General features: G+C 43.4%; 2 protein-coding genes across 3 annotated transcripts in view; one reads left to right on the top strand and one right to left on the bottom strand.

Annotated features, from left to right (window-relative positions):
• Window positions 1-7375, top strand: part of WBP2 (WW domain binding protein 2) — a 36919-nt gene extending 29544 nt beyond the window's left edge. Inside the window, exons 6-8 of the mRNA XM_077459319.1 lie at window positions 1684-1815; window positions 4765-4838; window positions 6459-7375. Coding sequence (XP_077315445.1) covers window positions 1684-1815; window positions 4765-4838; window positions 6459-6512 — 260 coding nt within the window. The 3' untranslated portion in view covers window positions 6513-7375. The remainder of the gene's footprint in view (window positions 1-1683; window positions 1816-4764; window positions 4839-6458) is intronic.
• Window positions 7376-17480: 10105 nt separating this feature from the next.
• Window positions 17481-20634, bottom strand: part of QRICH2 (glutamine rich 2) — a 145438-nt gene continuing 142284 nt past the window's right edge. For both annotated transcript variants that reach the window (XM_077459316.1, XM_077459317.1), the window contains one exon: window positions 17481-17701. In XM_077459316.1, coding sequence (XP_077315442.1) covers window positions 17550-17701 — 152 coding nt within the window. In that variant the 3' untranslated portion in view covers window positions 17481-17549. The remainder of the gene's footprint in view (window positions 17702-20634) is intronic.

Below are 20634 nucleotides of genomic sequence, written 5' to 3'. Positions count from 1 at the left end.
TTTAAAGCGCCAAAAAATTAAACAAATGCATACAATATTTTTTACATTCTGCTTTTAAACAATATGTATTCTGCTACATGTTTTCGGTAAAAAAAATTCCTAATAAGCGTATATTGATTGGTTTATGTGAACGTTGTAGTGCCTACAAACTATGGGATATACAGTGCCATGAAAAAGTATTTGCCCCCTTCCTGATTTATTTTTTTATTTTTTTCCTTTTTTGCATATTTCTCACACTTAAATGATTCAGATCATTAAACTAATATTCATTTTACACAAAGATAACCAGAGTAAATCCAAGATGCAGTTTGATATAATCACAGCAGAAGTGGCGCACATGTGTGCCCCCTGCAAATGGAAATGTGGCATTGTGTGTGTGTGTGTGTGTGTGTGTGTGTGTGTGTGTGTGTGTGTGTGTGTGTGTGTGTGTGTCTTATTTTTATAGGCAGAGCTCTGTTCTCAGTCTCTGTCTGATCGGTGGGTGCCAGTGAACATTGAATGTCTGGCACCAGCAGAAGTGGCGCACGCGTGCGGCATTGTGTGTGTGTGTGTGTGTATGTGTGTATGTATGTGATCCGGCACACAGCTGTCTCCCTGTAGCAGTAAAACTGCTATATGGTGGTCAGCAAGTGGTTAAACTTTAAAGAAATATTTGAGCTCAAGTCAAAACTATTTCTAATTTTCAACAGAGCCATGAAAGGTAAGCACCTATATCTGTCTGTGCCCCCTCTGGGGAGCCTTCACCCCCCCCCCCATTCCAAAAGAACAAGTGAGAGGAAAAGTAAATCGTCATGCCCCAGTGTGTCAATATTTTTAGGGAGGGTTAAACCCCCTGTTAGGTTTTTAGCTGTCTGTGTACCTGCTTTGAAGATTCACCCATCCTTTAGTGTGTTGACCATTGTCAACGGTACAGAATGTGATGCCCAATCCAAAATATCACAGATGTCACTACAACAGGAGTAGAGGGGAAGTCTTCCAATATGGACACGTGTTTTAGCTGGAGCTTCCTACAGAGGGATTTTCCTTCACTTTTTAGAGATTTGCTCTCACTTGCTGTTGTGTCTCCAGAATGGTAGTGGAAGGAAGCCTCACCAAAGGGACACGAAAAAGGAAATGAAATGGGCTATACCTGACACCCAAACAGGCACAGGTAACATTTAAAACCCTTCCCTAGATAACTACCCCTTTGGTGCAACATTGACCCTCCAAGTATCATCTTCTGTGAATTTGCCCTGTTCTGTGCTAGTCCTGGCATCCGTCAACTATCTAGCTGAAAGCTCCACCAATGGCCAAGGTGTGAAAGCCCTATATACGCAGGGAGTGTCTGCAGGGCCACTGTTCTGTTCTGTTCTGTAAATCCTCTAACTAATGTACAGTATGTAAGGTTTGTGTGCTATCTTTATACATTGTGCTGTTAGATCTTTCAGTTTTTTGCACCAGAAAAAATGATGGCAGAATCTGTAACCGTTTTTTGCTCCTATCAAAAACAAAATGTGTTGGCTGGAGTTGGGCTTTTATCATTCAATCATCTTTTATGGTTAAGACTGCGCTAACCAATAAGAAGCAACATCTGTCATTCATTTATACTATGATTGTCCACAAATGTACAAATAAAATCATAAAATATTCATCTTAAATGCTTTGTGTTCTGATTTTTCTCTGCTTGCCTATATTCTCTTTTAGAATTCTACCCAGGACCTCCAATGCAAGACAGTTCGATGGCATACATGCACCCCCCTCCTCCTCCTTACCCAGGCCCCATGCAACCCCCCTCGTCTTCAGCTTCTGCTCCTGACTTGCCTTCTACTACAGCAGGTATGTTGTCACAGTCAATAAAGACTCCTAGGTCACGTGTGTCCCCAAGGACTGATGGTGCTAGACAAGTGAAAATACAAATTTGGTATTCTGGTTCTGACCAAGTCTTCCATCCATCAGTGACATTAGTTCTAGTTTAACTAGAACTAAAGTTCTAATTCCATTTGCTGGCAACTGTCCTCCTTTTTTACTGGGTTCTTCTGCTATATGTAGAGAAAGTGGTGAAAAGGTGTGGTAGGGTGACCTGTGCAAAGAGCAGACAGGTTTGAAGTGAACCTGTGGCCAGGCAATGTACATATAATTATTTTCATGTTGTGGGCTTTCATTGAGCGGTGTAGCTGCAAAAATTGTAAAGCAATTCATCCTCAAAGTTCACAGAAGAAGCACTAAAGTCCTTCATGTCCTTTACTTCTTCTGGTTTCCCCTCCGTGCAGCGACTCGGACTGTAGTCATCAATGTAAGCAAAAAGAAGGAGCTATGGGAGGGCAGCAGGGTGAACTGAACTGCTGAGAAAACAACCTGAATGACTTCAGTGATTTTTCTGTGAAATTTGAGAATTAATTGGTCCACAGTACCCCCAGCTACAGAGGTCAGTCAGGGCTTGTTGTAAAGTTCATATGCTGCCTGTTAAGAAAATTAATTAAAGGCCAGCTTCGAGCAAATTCCTGGGGTTGGTCGGGAACTCGGGGCTATTGGCCACCTGTTTTTGTGCATGTTTGCAAAATTAAAGTGGGCCGTTGTGGATGAAGTCAGGAGCCAAATTTTTGTCCCAGTCCAGCCCTGCATGTGATCAGTTAGGACACCAGCCATTTAATGATTTTACAGCTTGGTTGAGAGCACAAGAAAATGTGACAGTTAGCATTCCTGATATTGTGAGGTCAAGCCCTGATGTGAACAAGAAGGCCTGGCTCGCACTCTCCACTCTAATTCATCCCAAAGGTGTTCTATCGAGTTGAGGTCCGGACTCTGTGCAGGCTAGTCAAGTTCCTCCACCCCAAACTCGCTCATCCATGTCTTTATGGACCTTGCTTTGTACACCGGTCCAAATCATTTGGTGGAGGGGGGATTCTAGTGTGGGGTTGTTTTTCAGGGGTTGGGCTTGGCCCCTTAGTTCCAGTGAAGGGAACTCTTAAGGCGTCAGCATACCAAGACATTTTGGACAATTTCATGCTCCCAACTTTGGGAACAGTTTGGGGATGGGCCCCTTCCTGTTCCGACATGACTGCGCACCAGTGCACAAGCAAGGTCTATATAGATATGGATGAGTGAGTTTGGGGTGGAGGAATTTGACTGGTTTGCACAGAGTCCTGACCTCAACCCGATAGAATACCTTTTGAGATGAATAAGAGCGGAGACTGCTAGCCAGGCCTTCTCGTCCACAGCCTGACCTCACAAATGAGCTTCTGGAAGAATGGTCAAACATTCCCATAGACACACTCCTAAACCTTGTGAACAGCCTTCCCAGAAGAGTTGAAGCTGTTTTAGCTGCAAAGGGTGGGCCAACTCAATATTGAACCCTACGGATTAAGACTGAGATGCCATTAAAGTTCATGTGCGTGTAAAGGCAGGCATCCCAATTCTTTTTGTAATATAGTGTATAACTGTTTTTAGAAACTGTTAAAGCGGAGGTCCACCCTAAAGTGGACCTTCCGCTCATCGGAACCCTCCCCCCCTCCGGCGCCACAATTGGCACCTTTCAGCGGGGAGGGGGGTGCAGGTACCTGTACAGTACAGGTATCTGCACCCACTTCCGGGATAGCTCTCTGCGGAAAGGGGCGTAGATTACGCCCCTTTCCGAAAGTCCCCCGCTGCCTGCTGGGAAACACACAGATCCCAGAGGCAGCGAGTCCATCCTTATTGCGCAGCGCGACTCGCGCATGCGCAGTAGGGAACCAGGAAATGAAGCCGAAAGGCTCCACATCCTGATTCCCATACCCAAGATGGCGGTGGCAGCACCCGAGAGACGATCGAGAGATCGGCTTCGGGTGCCGACATCGCGGGCGCGCTGGACAGGTAAGTGTCACTATTTTAAAAGTCAGCAGCTGCAGTATTTGTAGCTGCTGGCTTTTAAAAAAAAAAAAAAAAAAAACGTGGAGTCCCGGCGGACTCCCGCTTTAAATCAATGTTAGCAGATGGGCCTCTACAGAGGTGGCACAATGCTGAAAAAAGAGGAGAAAAACTAAGCATGTGTAAAGTAGGGTGAGACAGTGTATTACTGGGTTTTAATCAGTATAGGCACTTATTTTTAATGTTTTATCTGTACCTGCAACAGCCGCCATTATGATGTGATCTGTCGTCTTAATTTCCTGACTAAAGTGCCACTTTAAACTTTTCCTGCGGTTGAATTTTTTTTATTTTTATTTTTTTCTAATTATACATAGATTAATAAGATGAAATCTGAACAGACATAGGGTCCTTTCACACGGGGTAGATCAGTTCTGATCCGCCCCGTGGATATCCGTTTGCTCAGCGGGGATCACTCTGTCGATCCCCGCTGAGCAGGGAGATGACAGATCCGTCTCTGCACACTGCGCAGGGACAGACCTGACACAGCGCCACTCTCCCCTATGGGAGATCGGATGACGACGGACCGCAGTGCCCGTCGTCACCCGATCCGATCCGCAGACGGATGGAAAAATAACTTTTTCCTCCGTAAAAAAAAAAATTCGGATCGGAGCGGGTCGGATGTCAGCGGACATGTCACCGCTGACATCCGACGCTCCATAGAGCTCTATGGAGCACCCGTTCAGGTCCGCCTGAAAAACTGACAGGCGGGCCTGAACGGGACGTCAGTGTGAAAGGGGCCATACTGTTTTCTCTATCCTATACTTTTTTCCTCTGTTCACTAGTGGAATTTTTTCTGACAGGAATTCTTGAATATTCTTAAATCATTCTTCTTACACATTTATGCTTCACCACCCCCCCCCCCTTTTTTTTTTTTTTTTATAGCTGAGGCCAAGGCTGCAGAGGCAGCTGCCAGTGGATACAGCAGTACCAACCCTCCCAATGCTTTCATGTCAATGGTAAGCCTACTAAGATGAGTTGACATTAATTATGAGTTATGGTGGCCTCAATATGATAAGTTAATCAAGTGTAGTGCTGTAATCTGATTGAATGGAATACAAATTAGACACTCTGATTAGTCAGGTTTTTGTTGCAATAACTGGCTGATTTAGTTGTAATCTATCTTTTACATTTATGACTGGTCAGTTTTGAAACCATGCATATGTGTTGAATCATTAAATCTTTTAATCCAGTGGTGGTCAACAGTATAGGGGCCTCATGTGCAGCCTCGGTTGTTACCAAAGGGTCACATATAATATTCAATGAATGTAATGCTACAAAAAGATGTTGGAGACTGCAAACATACAACAGGAGTTACAGTAGCCAGAGACTACAATCGCGCTCCAAGGCATTGCTAGAGACTCCAAACTTGCTGTAGGAGTTGATGGAATGTTTTGGAAGACATTTATAGGCAAGCGCAGGGGTTAGGCAACCTGGGGCCCTACAGGTGTTGTGGAACTACATTTCCCATGAGGCATTGCAAGGCTGGAAGTTACAATTACTCCCAGGGGCTTTATGGGACTTGTAGTTCTGCAACTGCAGGAGGGCCCCAGGTTGCCTACCCGTGGACTAGGGACACCTTTTCAGAAGACAATCATGGATAAGAGAAAGAAAAAGACATGAGACATCACTGCTATCGCTGCATGCTTAAAAATAATGCACTTTGAGAATGACATACACAAGTCATTTTTAAGAAGTTAAAAAGGGGGGCACATGTAAAAGCACTTAACAAATTGTATATTGTCACTTTCAAATTGCCTCACTGGCCAAATCTTGTGGCCACTATTTTTGTTACCCACATTTTCAAATGAAAAAAAAACATCTTGTTACATTTGATCTTTCTGTTAGCAAGATCCATTATATACTGTATTTCCCTGATCCAAGGGAAAAAAAAAAACATAAAAAAAAAGGGATGGATAGCACAGGCAAAGTTTCATAGTTAGTAAGGTTGAATAAAGACACCAGTCCATCCAGTACAACCTGAATGAGTGTCTACAATTGTCCCTATCCCTGTACATTGCACACTCACATGGGTCCCTACCCTCAAGGAGCCCACAATACAAGGTCCCAATTCATATATTAGGGCCAATTTTGGACAGAAGCCAATTAACCTACCTGCATGTCTTTGGAGTGTTGGAGGAAACCAGAGTACTGGAGGAAACCCACGCAGGAACATGCAAACTCCAGGCAGGTAGTGTCGTGGTTGTGATTCAAACCAGCGACCCTGCTTACTGCTAGGTGAGAGAGCTAACCACCACACCACTGTGCTGCCCACGAGTAAAATTAGTAAGATTGAGCGAAAAAAAATAAAACAAGCCATTTAACCACTAGAAGGCAGTCTAAAGAATATTTTTCCTTCACTGACTTTAGTAAGCAACCAAGTAAAACACAGAATCCGGTTATCATAAACCCCGATGTCCACACAGTAAATGGCAAAGGGCCGGCACTAGTGTTTTGATCGATGTGGAATTGCTTATTATTAATTAATAATACCTAGATTGATTACAATTTGCTATGTCTATGGCCACCTTAAGCAATAGAGTACCCCACACTGTAATCTATATTTTGTTTTTCTTCAGGATTTTCCTCCGCCACCTCCTTACTTTCCACCGGATGAAAAGAAAAACCAATAAAACACCTTCAACTAAGAACCTGTCATTCCTTTATAGCTTCCTAACTTGAAGCCGGATCTTCCAAAGACACTAATCCTGTATCATTCCTGAAGATAGTCTTCCTGTTAGTAAGACCCCATAGCTCATTAAAGCCTGGCCTAGCCACTTGACCTCAGTGGTCCTTACACTGTATGTTTGTTTTTACTTTTTCTTTTAAAATACTTTGCATTTCCATATGTCTTCAGACCAGTCATGTGACACAATGGGTCCTCTACCAATGTACTCCTCCAGTGGTGGGTGATCCTCAATGATGCAGAGAGCAATGCTTATGTGATAATATTAGCGCTACTCTGTACATCATTACACTGTGAATGAAGGGTGCTGTGGTAATACCCCCTCAAGGGTAGGCCCATGTCCTTAGTCATAGGGGTTGAATGACGCTGGGTGGCATTTAACCTAGGGGGCTGAGGACATCTTGTAGTGAAAAATGAAGTAATGCAGGGGATAGCTCCAGGTCAAAGGTAAGTATGCAGCCTGGGATGCTTTTTTGTTTTAAGCTGCTGGGGGGAAATTTTGTAAATGACATAATTGGCCGAGTTGGCCTTAACATTTCATGATCAGCATATGGCAGGCTCCCTTTGGCGGGATAGTTTCTAGTCTTCTCCAGATCTCATCAGAAAGACCATTCTATGTCTTGTACATCTAAATCATAGCAGATTAGATCGACTGTACTGCACCCTGCTATATTAAGCATGCACTAATCTTCATCTCCGCTGTTTGATTGCTGTGTTTATGCAAATAATAATTTAAAATTTTAATTTATTTTGAGGGAGTCAAATAAAAAATATACTGTACATAATATATTAAACCAAGATAAACATTTACTAAGCTGTCGTGTCTCTTTATTTTGGTAAATATGAAAATGTTTTATACTGTATTTGTGTAGTATAATTGCACCACTCAGCTGTAGAAGGATGGACTGCTTATGTAAATATTTGACTGGCTCTGCAGTCTTCCAGATCCTTGTGCTCAAGCTATTTTCTGTTTTCACTATCTCAGTGGATTTTGTATTGACTGCTATACCTGTAACACTCTACTAAAACTTTTTGAACAAGAAAAAAAATCATTGCTTCTACTCTTTTTGCATTGTACAGGTTGATACTTCTCCAGTTCGCCATGCACCTTTTGGGTACGAGGAAACCCTCTAAATCCTGGCCATGGCCTGCAACCAGCGCTTGCTGTCATTTCAGTATATCAAACTGCAGATAACTGAGCATTTAAAACCCTTTTTTTCATGATCATGCTGTTACAGAAAAATTACAGTAACTGCTTTCTGCTCTGCTTTTTTTGTATTGATGAGTTAGGACAAGTCATGAGACAAATTTCCAGAATGGCTCAAATTTACATAAGCGCAGAATCCTATGGCCTATAACTTGGATAGCTTAAAGTGGAACTTTAATCAGAAAATTAAGTCCTGTTAGATCACTTCACACTGGCCCCTTTTGTAGGTATAGCTATGTAAAACATTAAAAAGAAGTACCTATACTGTTTAAAGTCCAGTATTCGAAGGTCTCATCCTACTGTGCACATACATGCTCAGTTGCTCTGCTACTTTTTTAGGCACTGCTGAGTTTGTAGAGGCCGATCTCCTGACAGCCTTAAAGCAGAATTAAACTCTCCTATCCTTCTTTGGGATCTCTGTCAGAGTTACAGAACCTAGCTTATAGGGGAGCAGGAGCATATGCGATGTGCCAACCCCTACTAGGACCAAACTCCATGTTTAGTCTACTGCTAGGTGACGGTTTTTCCAAGAAGCGCGCTGGTCTCCTGTTCAACCTCTCTGGGGGAATCTGATCCTTGCCCACTTCAGATCGGTCCCTCATCCCCAAGTGTGGGCACAGTTTGGTATCAAAAACATTATGTCTGAGGGCACGCTGCTAACTTACTCCCAGACCAGTCGGACACTTTGCTTGCCAAGTTGGATGTATTTTAGATATGTCCGGGCTTTGCCATGCTGCCAGAGCCCAATTGCCTTCTCCAGCCCTTAATCCAACTAGACCTTGTAGAAACACCACTCTCTACACTATACGGGACCTTTCTTAGGACTGACCCAAATTGCATTAACTTGTCTCTCGATGAGACTACCAAACAAAACTACTACACCAAGTTTATTTACCACCGGTAAGACTACACATAATATACCCAGACAGAGACTCTCGTTGTCAAACCCAGATGGGTACTTTTTTTCTGCTTTGGGAGTGCTCCAAGACACAGACCTTTTAGTTAGCAATCTTTGACCTGATTAACACTAAATTTGGACCTATTGATTTCTATGTCCCCTGAGCTGGTTCTATTGGGGATCCCTGCTGAAGCTCGGGGATCGCTTCATAGCAAGTTGCTAATTTCTTACAAGACGATCATCTGCAAATGGTCCTCCTCTGCTCTGTCTACTTAGGAAGCTATGATAGATTCTGTGTTGCCTCTTTACAAACTGACGTCCATCAGTCGAGGCTGGCCTTGGAAATTTGAGAAGGTGTGTCAGCCGTGGACTTCCTAATAAGGTGGGGCTTTTTTTACTGAACTGTTGTACTACCTCGTAAACGTAACCGCTTGCTGACCAGCCGCCACAGTTGTACTGCGGCAACATGGCTCGGCTGCGCAAATCACCGCCATGTTACGTCGCCTCCAGATTTGGCCACTAGGGGTGTGCGCACGCCCGCGGTGGCAATCTGCTACTGCCATGGTGCTGCACATGTGATCACTTATGACACCAGCTATTTAATGGTTTGACAGTTTAGTTGAGGACACAAGCAAATGGTTTTTGAAACCGTTAAATCGATGGGTTTAGTTCTGCTTTAAGATTTACTGATGTTCAGGTGCTCTGGACTTCAGCAAAAGGGAAGTCTCAAGCCACACAAACGGGAGCAATGCAGAGGCAATTTATAGCACACACTCATTTTGGTAGTATAATTATTAATGTGGAATGTATGTTCCTTGCTAAAGAACCATATATTTTTTTTTTATCAAATTGATATAGGTAAAGTTCCTCTTTAAGCCACCTGCAAAAGACGCCTTACTCATCACATAACCTTCCAAGGCGACATCTGTTTGGTGTGGACTTGACCATTTTATCAAAGAGGTTACCAGTGAAAACGTGCTACTTCCCCAAAAGGATGATTGCCAAAAAAATATTTTTCAGGATCCTCTAGCTTTTCAAAATGCATAGCACCTACGTGCTCTACCCAGGCTTCAACGTCAAAACTTAAATCCAGCCCTTTCAGCACAAGGCTTGGCCCACCGCAGTCATTTAGGCCTTCCCCTAAAGCCCTCTTCACAATAAAGGGATCCCCTCACTCCTAATATTGGGGGGACCTCTGTTAAGAGGGTACAAAATTAAGTTCTCTGCTGTCCCCTCACCTCTTTCTAATTACAAATTTGCCCAAGGAGAGTTGGATCTGCAAAAAGCCCTGAACCACCTGTTGTCCCAGTGAATCATTGCAAACCTGTTCATGGTACCGCAGTCTAAAGAGGATATTTGCCACATTTTGAACTTAAAATCGCGAAACCGATTCCTTCAAATTTCAAAATTCACACAGAAGCTGCAAGGTCAGTAATTGCCTCTTTGCAACAAAGAGAATATCCAGCATCAGTGGATATCCAAGATGCCTATCTCTATGTTCCCATTTACCCAACACATCACAGGGGTGAAGATCACTTATGTTAAATATGATAAACTCCGCGCTAAGGGTTAAGTACTGCCTGCACAATGATCACTCCCACCCAATGGGCAATCGCAATCAAACCAAAAACAAATATATATCAAAAACATTTTAAAACTACTCACTTTACAGTATTGCTCGCATCACACAAGCTTTAAGTCAGTGTGCCGAAACACATTGGGTGGGGCTTGCTGGCATCCCTTCCGCCTACCTAATTCCAGTCTGTGGAACACAGGTGGTTGCCAAATACCGGAACTGTTATTCAATACTGCATGCGCTTACAGCTCATGTGATGCGAGCAATAATGTAATGTGAGTAGTTTTTTTTTAAATGTTTTTAATACTTTAATAAAACGGTATTACGCTATGGGGTATTGGCTGCTTTAAATTTCTATGCATGTCAGAGAATAGTAGAAGAGTACTTGTCTATCCAAAACAAGAGCAGCGAGGGTTGCCAAAAGTAAGGCTGTTGGTTTGTATACACAGTGACCATATCATCTTGGTCTGGTAAATGTGGAGACAAAAGAGGGGAGTGTGGAGTGTTGGTTTGCAGATGGAACACTGAATGTTTTTGATTCTACAGCACAAGGCACTTTGAAGCACCACAGACTTTATATATGTTTATGGGCTTTGTTGCAGATTAGTTTTAGGCACAAAGCACTTTATTACATATATGAAATTGTTATATATGAGTTGATACATGGTCATGGAGCACTTTATAATTATCAATTGATTTAATGGTTTGTTTATTGGATCACAAATAGCACTGAGGAGGTAACAAACAGTATTACAATTAAGCAGTTTATCAACCAATAGTAGCACTGCATATATTTGATTTTGGAGATCACACACAGTTTCTTGCCCAGGCTTTTGCCCATTCCTCTGCTCCCAGCGTGTTAACAAAAGTCTTAACACCTCTGCTGTCCCTGCTCAGAACCCAGGGCATTCAGGTCATGGACTATCTAGATGGGGGGGGTCAGCAATCTGTAGATCACAGGTGACTGGCAGATTACAGTCTGGGCTTGCTGACCTGCTATGGTTGCCACCTCATCCCTTTAAACCCAAACACATATTAACTACACAGGTTCTGTGGCTGATTAAGGTGGTAATTAAACTCACTTGGTGCCTTATCTGCATTTAATTAGCCTCAGAACCTGTGTAATTCAAAGGTGTTCGGGTTTAATGTAATGAGGTGGCAACTCTAAGACCTGCCATTCCGGAGCATCAGAGCGCAATGCAGAGGGACTACTTGTAAAGTTGGAGCTGTAGTAGGGAGCAAGAGCCACATAAGCTGATGTCTCCTCTGTAGTGTCGGCTCCTGTCCCATGTGGAGTGATACCAACTGCACTTCACCTCTTATCCCAGCTAGGGGTCTCCAGAGTGGTGCCAGAAGCAGGAAAGTGGAGATCTTCAAGTCAGTGTGAAGCAATACACTTGGCATAATAGCATAAGGCAGTGTTTCTCAATTCCAGTCCTCAAGGCGCCCCAACAGGTCATGTTTTCAGACTTTCCATTATTTTGCACAGGTGATTTAAACAGTTTCACTGTCTTAGTAATTACCACAGCTGTTTCATCTGAGGGAAACCCTGAAAACATGACCTGTTGGGGGTGCCTTGAGGACTAGAGTTGAGAAACACTGGTATAAGGCTGCTTTTACACTGATGCGCTGCTGTTTACCCACACCTTGGATACAGTGCAGCATACCTGCAGGTTTTCTGTGCTTAGCCTTATGCCGCGTACACACGAGCGGACTTTTCAACATCCAAAGTCCGAAGGACTGAGTCCGTCAGACTATCCGATCGTGTGTGGGCTGCAACGGACTTTTGACTCGCCAAAGTCCGAAGGACTTTAGAATATGGAACATGCTTCAAATTTTTCCGAAGGAACTCCGCCGGACCCGGTCCCCTTCGAAAAATCCGCTCGTGTGTATGCTACTCCGACGGACTAAAACCGACGCTAGGGCAGCTATTGGCTACTGGCTATGAACTTCCTTATTCGAGCCGAGTCGTACGTCATCACGTTCGAATCCGTCGGAGTTTAGTGTGATCGTGTGTGGCCAAGTCCGCTCAGCCGAAAAGTCTGTCAGAACTCCGTCGGAATTCCAGCAGAACTCCGACGGAACTCCTCCGACGGAAGTCTGTCCGACATAAGTCCTCTCGTGTGTACGGGGCTTAAGACTTCAATTATATCCTGTGGGTTTGGTGCACTTTTTGAATGCAGGAGTTTTTGTGCACTTCAGAAAGTGCACCACACCTGTAGGCTATAATATATATGTATAATATGGCAAAGCACCGCTAATCCAGAAAAGTTGCAGATGCACTGCGCTGCACCCACGATGCAGGTAAACTGCAGCACATCAGTGTGAAGGCAGCTTTATAGGGAGCTCAAAACCGTAAGGGTTCATTTACATTTGCAGTTTGGGGGGTGGTAAAACCCCATAGTTAAAAACACATCTTATCACCCCCACTCATAATGCACCACATTTAGCTGCAGTGGCCAGGGGTGTATACATGTCGCAGCTCGAATTATAAGCCTTGTCATGGTTGGTGGGTGTAGCGTCTGCCAAGCATGACCCATTCAAGTGAATGAAGCCACTCTGCAAGTGCCCTGCAACCTTGTACGGCAAACAAAGGGATTAAAGCAGGCAGCATTGTGTTGCTTTCTCACCACCTGCTTTAACCCATTGGACCCCGCAGAAGCATGCAGTTGCAGGGCACTTGCAGAGTGGCCCTATTTGCTTGAATGGGTCACGATTGGCAGGCAGTTACACGCACCAGAAGCAACAGGGGGGCTTAATTGCTGCTGCGACATGTGTACACCTTTGGCAGCGGCCCCAGTAAGGACTGGGGGCGATAAAACCATGATTAAACTTCAGGGTTTTGCCACCCCCAAATATACATGTGAACAAGCCCTAAGGGAGCCACTGCCCAATGCAACTAAGGGCTCATTCACAAATGGAGCACGCACTGCTGCTCCTCTGAAAAGCGATTCCAAGTATGTTTGACAGGTGGTAAGGGGGCGATATGTTGCCTCCTCACCACCTGATTCAAACCCCTGACGACTGCCATGTAATGCACACTATTGCAACACTGTAGTGTGGCAATTAGAAGTTTAAATCAGGTTTGAGGAGGGGACACTGTGTCTGGTGTTCTTTGCCTTCTCCCATGTTGTTCAGGTAGATCTCCACTTCTTTAAGATTGTCTACCCCTGATCTAGATTACCTTTTGCTGAAGAATTCATCTCCCGACCAGTTATCAGAAAATGTCCACTGGACAATTTAACTGCTCCAGGATTTTGCCTGGATGATCAATTAAAAATAACGCGCTCCAAGCTTCTGGAATACTTGGGTCTGGTCCTGGATACATCCTAAGCAAAATTTTTCCTTCCAGAAAAGAAAGTTCTTTCTCTCAGAGCTCATGCTTGAGAACTGAGATCCAAGAGAAATCTCACAATGAGAGTCTCCATAATGGTTTAATGGTTGCGTCCTTTGAGGCTGTGCCCTTCGCTCAATTCCATTCAAGAACTCTCCAACAAAATATTCTATCAGCATTGAAAATGCAAGCTGTTTCCCTTGGCCTACTCAATGCTCTTATACAGCCAAGCAAGAACTCCCTTGTCTTGGTGGATCAGCACCCCATCTTTCACAGTGGGAAAGTCCTTTCTCCCCTATCACCAAAAATTCCTTACAACAAATGCAAATCTATCATCCTGGGGAGGAGTGTTTACAAATCATGGCAGTTCAAGGAATATGGTTGAAAGAGGATACCAAGCTCCCCATCAACATTCTGGAGCTGAGAACAGTCAGGTTTTACTTGCAGCACTGCTGGCTAGACCAGTAAGTACTTGAAAGTGTGGGGTAATACGTTACATGATGCCACCTGACTCCACAAAATGCCAAACCTGAGTGATGTCACATGGCTGGCTGGCTGCAGATTGGAGGATTAAATTGAAGCAAAATTATTCCCCATAGTGTAAAGGGAACATGTTACTGTGCACAGCATGAACAAACTGGAAGCTCATTAAAAAATGTTTTAAAACATGATATGATCTTCTAAAACTGTCATGCGTGCTTTCAAAAAGATATAGGATTAAAGCACAATCTTCCCTTTCACTCTGCTTCCTTAGCAGAGGTTTATAATAAGGGCATTCGCAATTTTGTTTAAATCTATAATTTTCCTGGATTGCATTTAAAGATCTGAAGTGCTTTAGCAACGTTTCTCTTTTGTCTTTAAATCTCTTAATTATAGCCTCTAAGCCCTTGTACACGCGGTCGGACATTCCGGCAACAAAATCCGTCGGATTTTGTCCGAAACTTGTGTTGCATACACGCGGTTGGACAAAGTTGTCGGAAAATCCGATCGTACGTAACGTGACAATGTTATTTCGTTACGACGGGACTACATTCAGGCTAGTAGCCAATAGCTTTGGTCTAGGAATTTGATCTGAGCATGCGTGGCACTTTGTCCGATCGGAATTCTCTACACACAATCGTACAAAGTTCGATCGGACCATGTTGTCGGAAAGTTTTATAGCCCAGCTCTAAAACGTTGTCCGTCGGAATATTCAACGGAAACAGTCCGATGGAGCACACACACAGTCGGATTATCCGACAACACGGTCCGATCGGACATTTTCCGTCAGAATGTCCGACCGTGTGTACAAGGGCTAATGCTTGTTATGGATGTTCAAAACAAGACAGATTAAGAAAACGATGACTACATTTTGACCAAGATCCCTATTGTGTAAAATCATGTTGACCCTTTCTCCTTGTGGTTTAAAATGGTTTTGCTCCCCCCCCCCAAGTAATTTTTATTAGATGTCATCAAAAGTTATAGAGTAGAAACATATACAGCAATAACCGGTAAATTGTAGGTGAATTGTTTTTGCGAGTAAAGTCCCAAAGATCCCTTGACGGTCTCTCACAGCTTAGTCCATGCATTTCAGTGTTGAAGAGCACAAGTAGCGTATGTCATGCATAACAATGAGAAGTTGAAGGTAGGGAACCATTTTGGAGCATCCCAACCAACAAAGGCCACTCTTTACTGCGGATAAAGCGTGGACTTGGATAAAGGTTACATTTTCAAAAAGCTTTAAGCCTTGTGATAGAACCTGAAGGAAGGTGTAGGTGAGATGTTTTTAGTTTTTCTTAAATCTCTGTTCATCACTATCGTAATTTCCCTTTAACATACTTTAAAAGGTTTTAGGCAAGTGGTTTGAGGTTTTTAATTCTCCACAGTGAATACTTTGCTATTCTTTGAGCTCTGGCCTTCTTTTACAAGTTACAACAGTACAACATTTTTGTAAGTGATTAAATCTTATATATATTTAAAGGACCCAGAAATAACTCAGTCATCATAAAAAAAAATAGGTATAAAGTGCAGGCCTCTAGAAGAGCATGAGAGCAGCATGAAGTTCTGTAGTGACGGCTGAATCCAGTCAATCAAGTAAAGCTCCAGCACATCCTGGTACTGTTAAATTTCCCCCCCACGCCACTGTTTCTCAAGTACATTCTTATTGGTTAGTGAGGCACCCCATCATAGTGCTGGACCATTAGAAATGTATGGGAGGTAGAGGAAGGAGCACATTTTGATACTACCAGGAAGTTGTAGATCTTTACCCAGAACTGTCCAGGATTTTGCTGTATCAGCAAGGACTGCAAGCTTATGTAGATAAATGAGACATATCTAAGGACTGAGGTACCAGTTTAGGGTGCCTACAAACATCACTGAACATTGCCGGCAATTACCAGTAAGGTTGGGGATTGTTCAGCTGTTTTTAGGGACCTCTGTGACATGTGAAATGTAATCAGCATTTTAACATTCAATCACAAATGTTTCAATCAAGAGAGCTGGTAATACAGCATTCACCCTTACCGAGTTCAAACTTTCACAAGTTTTCCTGGAGCCAACTTAGGTGTTTGTAGAATGGTCTTCCTTTACAAAGGATTCTGCGTTCTGGTTGTGCATACACAACTGACATCTAATGCCCGGAGGCACTATTCTGGCCTTACCCACCCCTTTAAGCACCCCACACCTTTTTTGTTTAAATCTTTATATGTACAGTAACTCTTTTCCAGGTTACTTTATTCTTGTGTGTGATGATACGGACCCTTTTCCTCCCATCTGGTGGTGAATAGATCCTCACTGATACAGATCGCTGTACCATGTAATACCAATCTGTGCAAAAGCCTCCTGTGAGTCCAGCGTGACCTGTTAATGCACCCGCAGGGGCAGCATTTTTTATTAGATGCAGCAGCTATTCAGCCAAAACATTTTTGCCTGGCTCCTACGATTTTTAAATTGAAGAGTGTTTGTTTGGTGGGAGGTGGCAAACAGAGCCACCCTCACAGTGAATTTTGTTTCTCAGGAACCAGCCTAAATTTCAACAGTGTGTACCCAGCTTTGGTGGTTTGAATGATTATATATCACTGAACCCAGAAGACCTATAGCACTGGATCACAGAGTGTGAGTCTGAAGGGGGACAGCGCTGAAGAAGAGGTGAGTATTGCATCCAAAAGTGCTTTTTTATTTTATCAATGACTGGGCAATTTAATTTTTAAGGAAGCTGGACCTGGACTTTAAAATAGAAGTATGGGGTTTGGGTTTTTGCAGATTTATACTTATCTATTATCGGTCCAATGCTGAATCTATCCCCCGCTGGCTCTAACACTGGGAACCAAGTGACCAAACACCGCAGATCGCTCAGTTCTCACAGTTCCCTGAGCAGAGAGCTGCTGACTGTCATTCACTGCTCTCTGCTCTGCCCCCTTCTCATTCACTGGAGCGCTGGGCTGTGGAGGGGGCGGGAGAGGCAGACTCAAGTTCTCAGCGGCTCGCTGAGAGGCTGTGCCAGTCCAGACATGTGGGGGGGTCCCAACCCCAGTGTTGCGATCTTGCCCCAGTCTCTGCCCCGGCTCTGTGACATCTGCAGACAGCGGACTTCAGCCTGCTGTCTGCTGAAAATGGGTCACAGGAGTGCAGAACGAACTGCACTCCTGTGATTCACAGGAGAAGTACAGCCAAACAAGCTTTTTTTCAATCGAGCAAGCGCTGGAGGGCAGATTTGTTTGCCGCCCTCCCCAAAATATTGAGCACTAGCCGCCACTGCCTTTAAGACTAATTTATAGCTCCAGTTATTCCCTAGGCAGTTTTATCTCTGCCTCCTAACACAAATTAACTTTTTTTTGTCTATGAAACTCCCTTGGAGGTTTGCCCCAGTTATTATCAACTCACCATGTAGTATAAGGCAGCCTGACCAATCAACACACAGACTAATTGTGCAATAAATTAACTTTACTATAAACAACGTGATGCCCTGTGTTGGCTAGAAAAAGTTGGGTTTCATGTGAGGCTAGGTATCTGGGCATCTAATACTGTTTTTCTTAATGAAACAATGGACTTGGCACTCTGCGGTCGGGTGGGGGGCACACTGACATCGTTCATAAGAAGCGATTTTTGTGATCCTTGAAGGTGTTTCCCACGTTTAGACTTTCCTATGCAAAAAAAAATAAAATGAAGTATTAGAAAAAGTATTAGAAAACAATTATTGAATATTATATTTAAAATAAATATACTCATTTTGGAGCACATGTACATATAGGTTCGGGAAAGCTTAATGTAGAACTAATCCCAAACACTTAAAGTCAATAAAAATGCAGACCCTGGATCAGAAATATCCATTGTGCATCCAGTAGACCCTCAGCAAAGCTCTGTTTATTATAGTTTTCCCAGGTCGGCTGGGCGCAGGGCTGCAGCCTACAACCTGCACCATAGTCCTCTATGGGCTTCCCATCAATAGATGGATAGCATAGAAATTATCCAGATTGGGTTCCCATTCATATCAATGGCCAACTTTAGAGAACTACAGGTTATATTTTGGATATACCAACCAACTGGTCTAGTTTTAATGCCTGCTCTGTCTGGGAAATGCAGCATCAGCAAAAGTGATCTCCCCCTGTACCTTGTATTTTGTATGTGTTATTTTACTACTATTAGCCATTTCTAACCATGGTAATAGGCAAACACAAGACTAAATGGCAGTGATGGATCAATTGACAAAAGCTCTTGAAGTGTAAGTACTGACTGCTATACAAGACCCTATTGTAATCCAACAACATATTCATTAAAACGATACTAAAACTTATTTTTAATAGCACCTAAACCAGCCTTCAGTATTTCCCTGCACATTAGAATTTAAACTGGCAGAGAAAAGTCAGCACTCCTAGCCAATCAGAGGATACCTTATTTGTGCAGCTGTGTCTTCACTACCCATTCATAGCCTTGCCCAAGCTGTATGGCTAGTTCAAACATTTGTATTTAAACTGTGTATTCAGCTTTGCTTACACAGTTTTAGGCCCCTTTCACGCGGGACAGAAACCATTTAAGGGGATCTCTCTGCTTATCTCTGCTGAGCAGGCGATGACAGGTCTGTGTCTGCTCTGCTATGCAGAGGGGACATTGACACAGCCCGCTGCTCTCTATGGGGTGGTCGGATAGAAAAAGACTGCATGTCGGTTTCCATCCGATCTGCTAGATGGAAGTTTCCCCATCCGTCTGCTTTCAGCGGACTGGTTTGGATGCAGGCGGGCGACATCTGACATCCATCGCCCCATAGAGAACAATGGGCACACCCTGGGCACACCCTAGGCACCCCCCGTCCACTCTCTACACTGGCTCTTCTCATGTGTTGTCTTGTCTATCATCTGATCATTTTACTGGTATAACCAGCCCTTTCTTTGTATGTAGGTTATGTATATCGAATACAGGTTTATTACACTATATAAAATAATAATTTGAGGCATGGTGTCCCGTGATATGCCACTTTTGCCTCTCCACGTACAACCTCTATTTTAGACAGGTTACTCCGACCTGAAAGCTTTTGTTTTGTGGTCTTCAGTGCCGGTTATCATAATGTTCAGCATTTTTTGAACTCTTCCTCTACTATCTCTTGGACAGCCATCAAAAAGTAGAAGATCCTCCCACCAATGGAATTATACCATTATTTTTAGATACAGTGGAACCTTGGATTTTGAGCATATCTGTTCCAGGAGAATGCTTGTAATCCAAAGCACTCGCATATCAAAGCAAGTTCCCTCATAGAAGTCAATGGAAACAAAGATAATTTGTTCTGCTTTGACTTCTATTGCATGCAATACCGCATGCGGCCAGAGGTGGGGGGCGCCAGAGAGACTCGGAAATACTCAGAGACCGTTCGGCTTCACTCAGAAACCCTCGGAAAGGCTCGGAAACACTCAGGAACAGAGTGTCACCGGCACCCCTGCACCTCTGGCCAAATGCGTTAATGCACACTGCAGAGGCTTGAATCCTGCTCGTTTTGTGAGACAACACTCGCAAACCGAGTCAGAATTTAGAAAAAAAAGAAATTGCTCGTATTGCAAAACACTCGTTAACCACGTAGCTCACAATCCAAGGTTCCACTGTAGAGCATTGGACCTTGTCTCTGATGAAAAATAAAGACCCTGCCCAACCATTGGCCAGTTGCAAACATATTTGCCTCTACATAACTTCTATACTGTATTCACAATTAAATAAATCATCACAACATACAGTACTTGACATGACTATGTGGGCAAGAAGGAAATGGACCTAAAAGAAACAAAACCCAATGAAGACTGGATACTGATAAGTGGTAATTTAGAAAAAAAAGACACAAGTCCATATAGTTCAACCTAGGGAAAAAAACAAACATACAATCCGATATATACAATCCTCTACCCACAGTTGATCCAGAGGAAGACAAAAAAACCCCCAGCAAAGTATGATCCAATTTGCTCCAGCAGGGGACAATGTGGACAGAGGGAGTCTATGTCCACATTTTCATAGCTCTTACTGTGAAGAAACCTTTCCGTATTTGGACACTAAATCTCTTTTCCCTCGAAAAAAAAAAAAAAAAAAAGTGTCCCCAAAAGACTGTGATAGCCTTACAGTGAATAACTCAACATCAAGTTCACTATATGGACTACTTATTTGTACGTGTTGAATAAATTCAGCCCCCCTAATCTTTCCTCATAGCTGAGCTCCTCCATGCCTCTTATCCAGGGGTCTCAAACTGGCGGCCCTCCAGCTGTTGCGAAACTACAATTCCCATGAGGCATTGCAAGGCTGACAGTTACAAGCATGACTCCCACAGGCATGATGGGACTTGTAGTCTTGTAGTAGGACTTGTAGTTTCGTAACAGCTGGAGGACCGCTAGTTTGAGACCCCTGCTCTTATCAGTTTGGTTGCCCTTCTCTGCACTTGCCCTTCTCTACCCGGATATCCTTTTTGTGAACTGGTGAACTGTATATTCCAGATGAGGTCTTACTAATGATTTGTACAGGGGAAAAATTATATCTTTCTCCCTGGAGTCCATACCTCTCTTAATACAAGAAAGCATTTTGCTCGCTTTGGAAACTACAGCTTGGC

The sequence above is a fragment of the Lithobates pipiens genome, unplaced genomic scaffold (genome assembly GCF_037356315.1).
Source record: "Lithobates pipiens isolate NorthernLeopardFrog02 unplaced genomic scaffold, aLitPip1_a1.2 Scaffold_28, whole genome shotgun sequence".
Taxonomy (NCBI): Eukaryota; Metazoa; Chordata; class Amphibia; order Anura; family Ranidae; genus Lithobates; species Lithobates pipiens.
The sequence above is the reverse complement of the archived record's forward strand: the minus strand, read 5'-3'. Positions and strand labels throughout refer to the sequence as shown.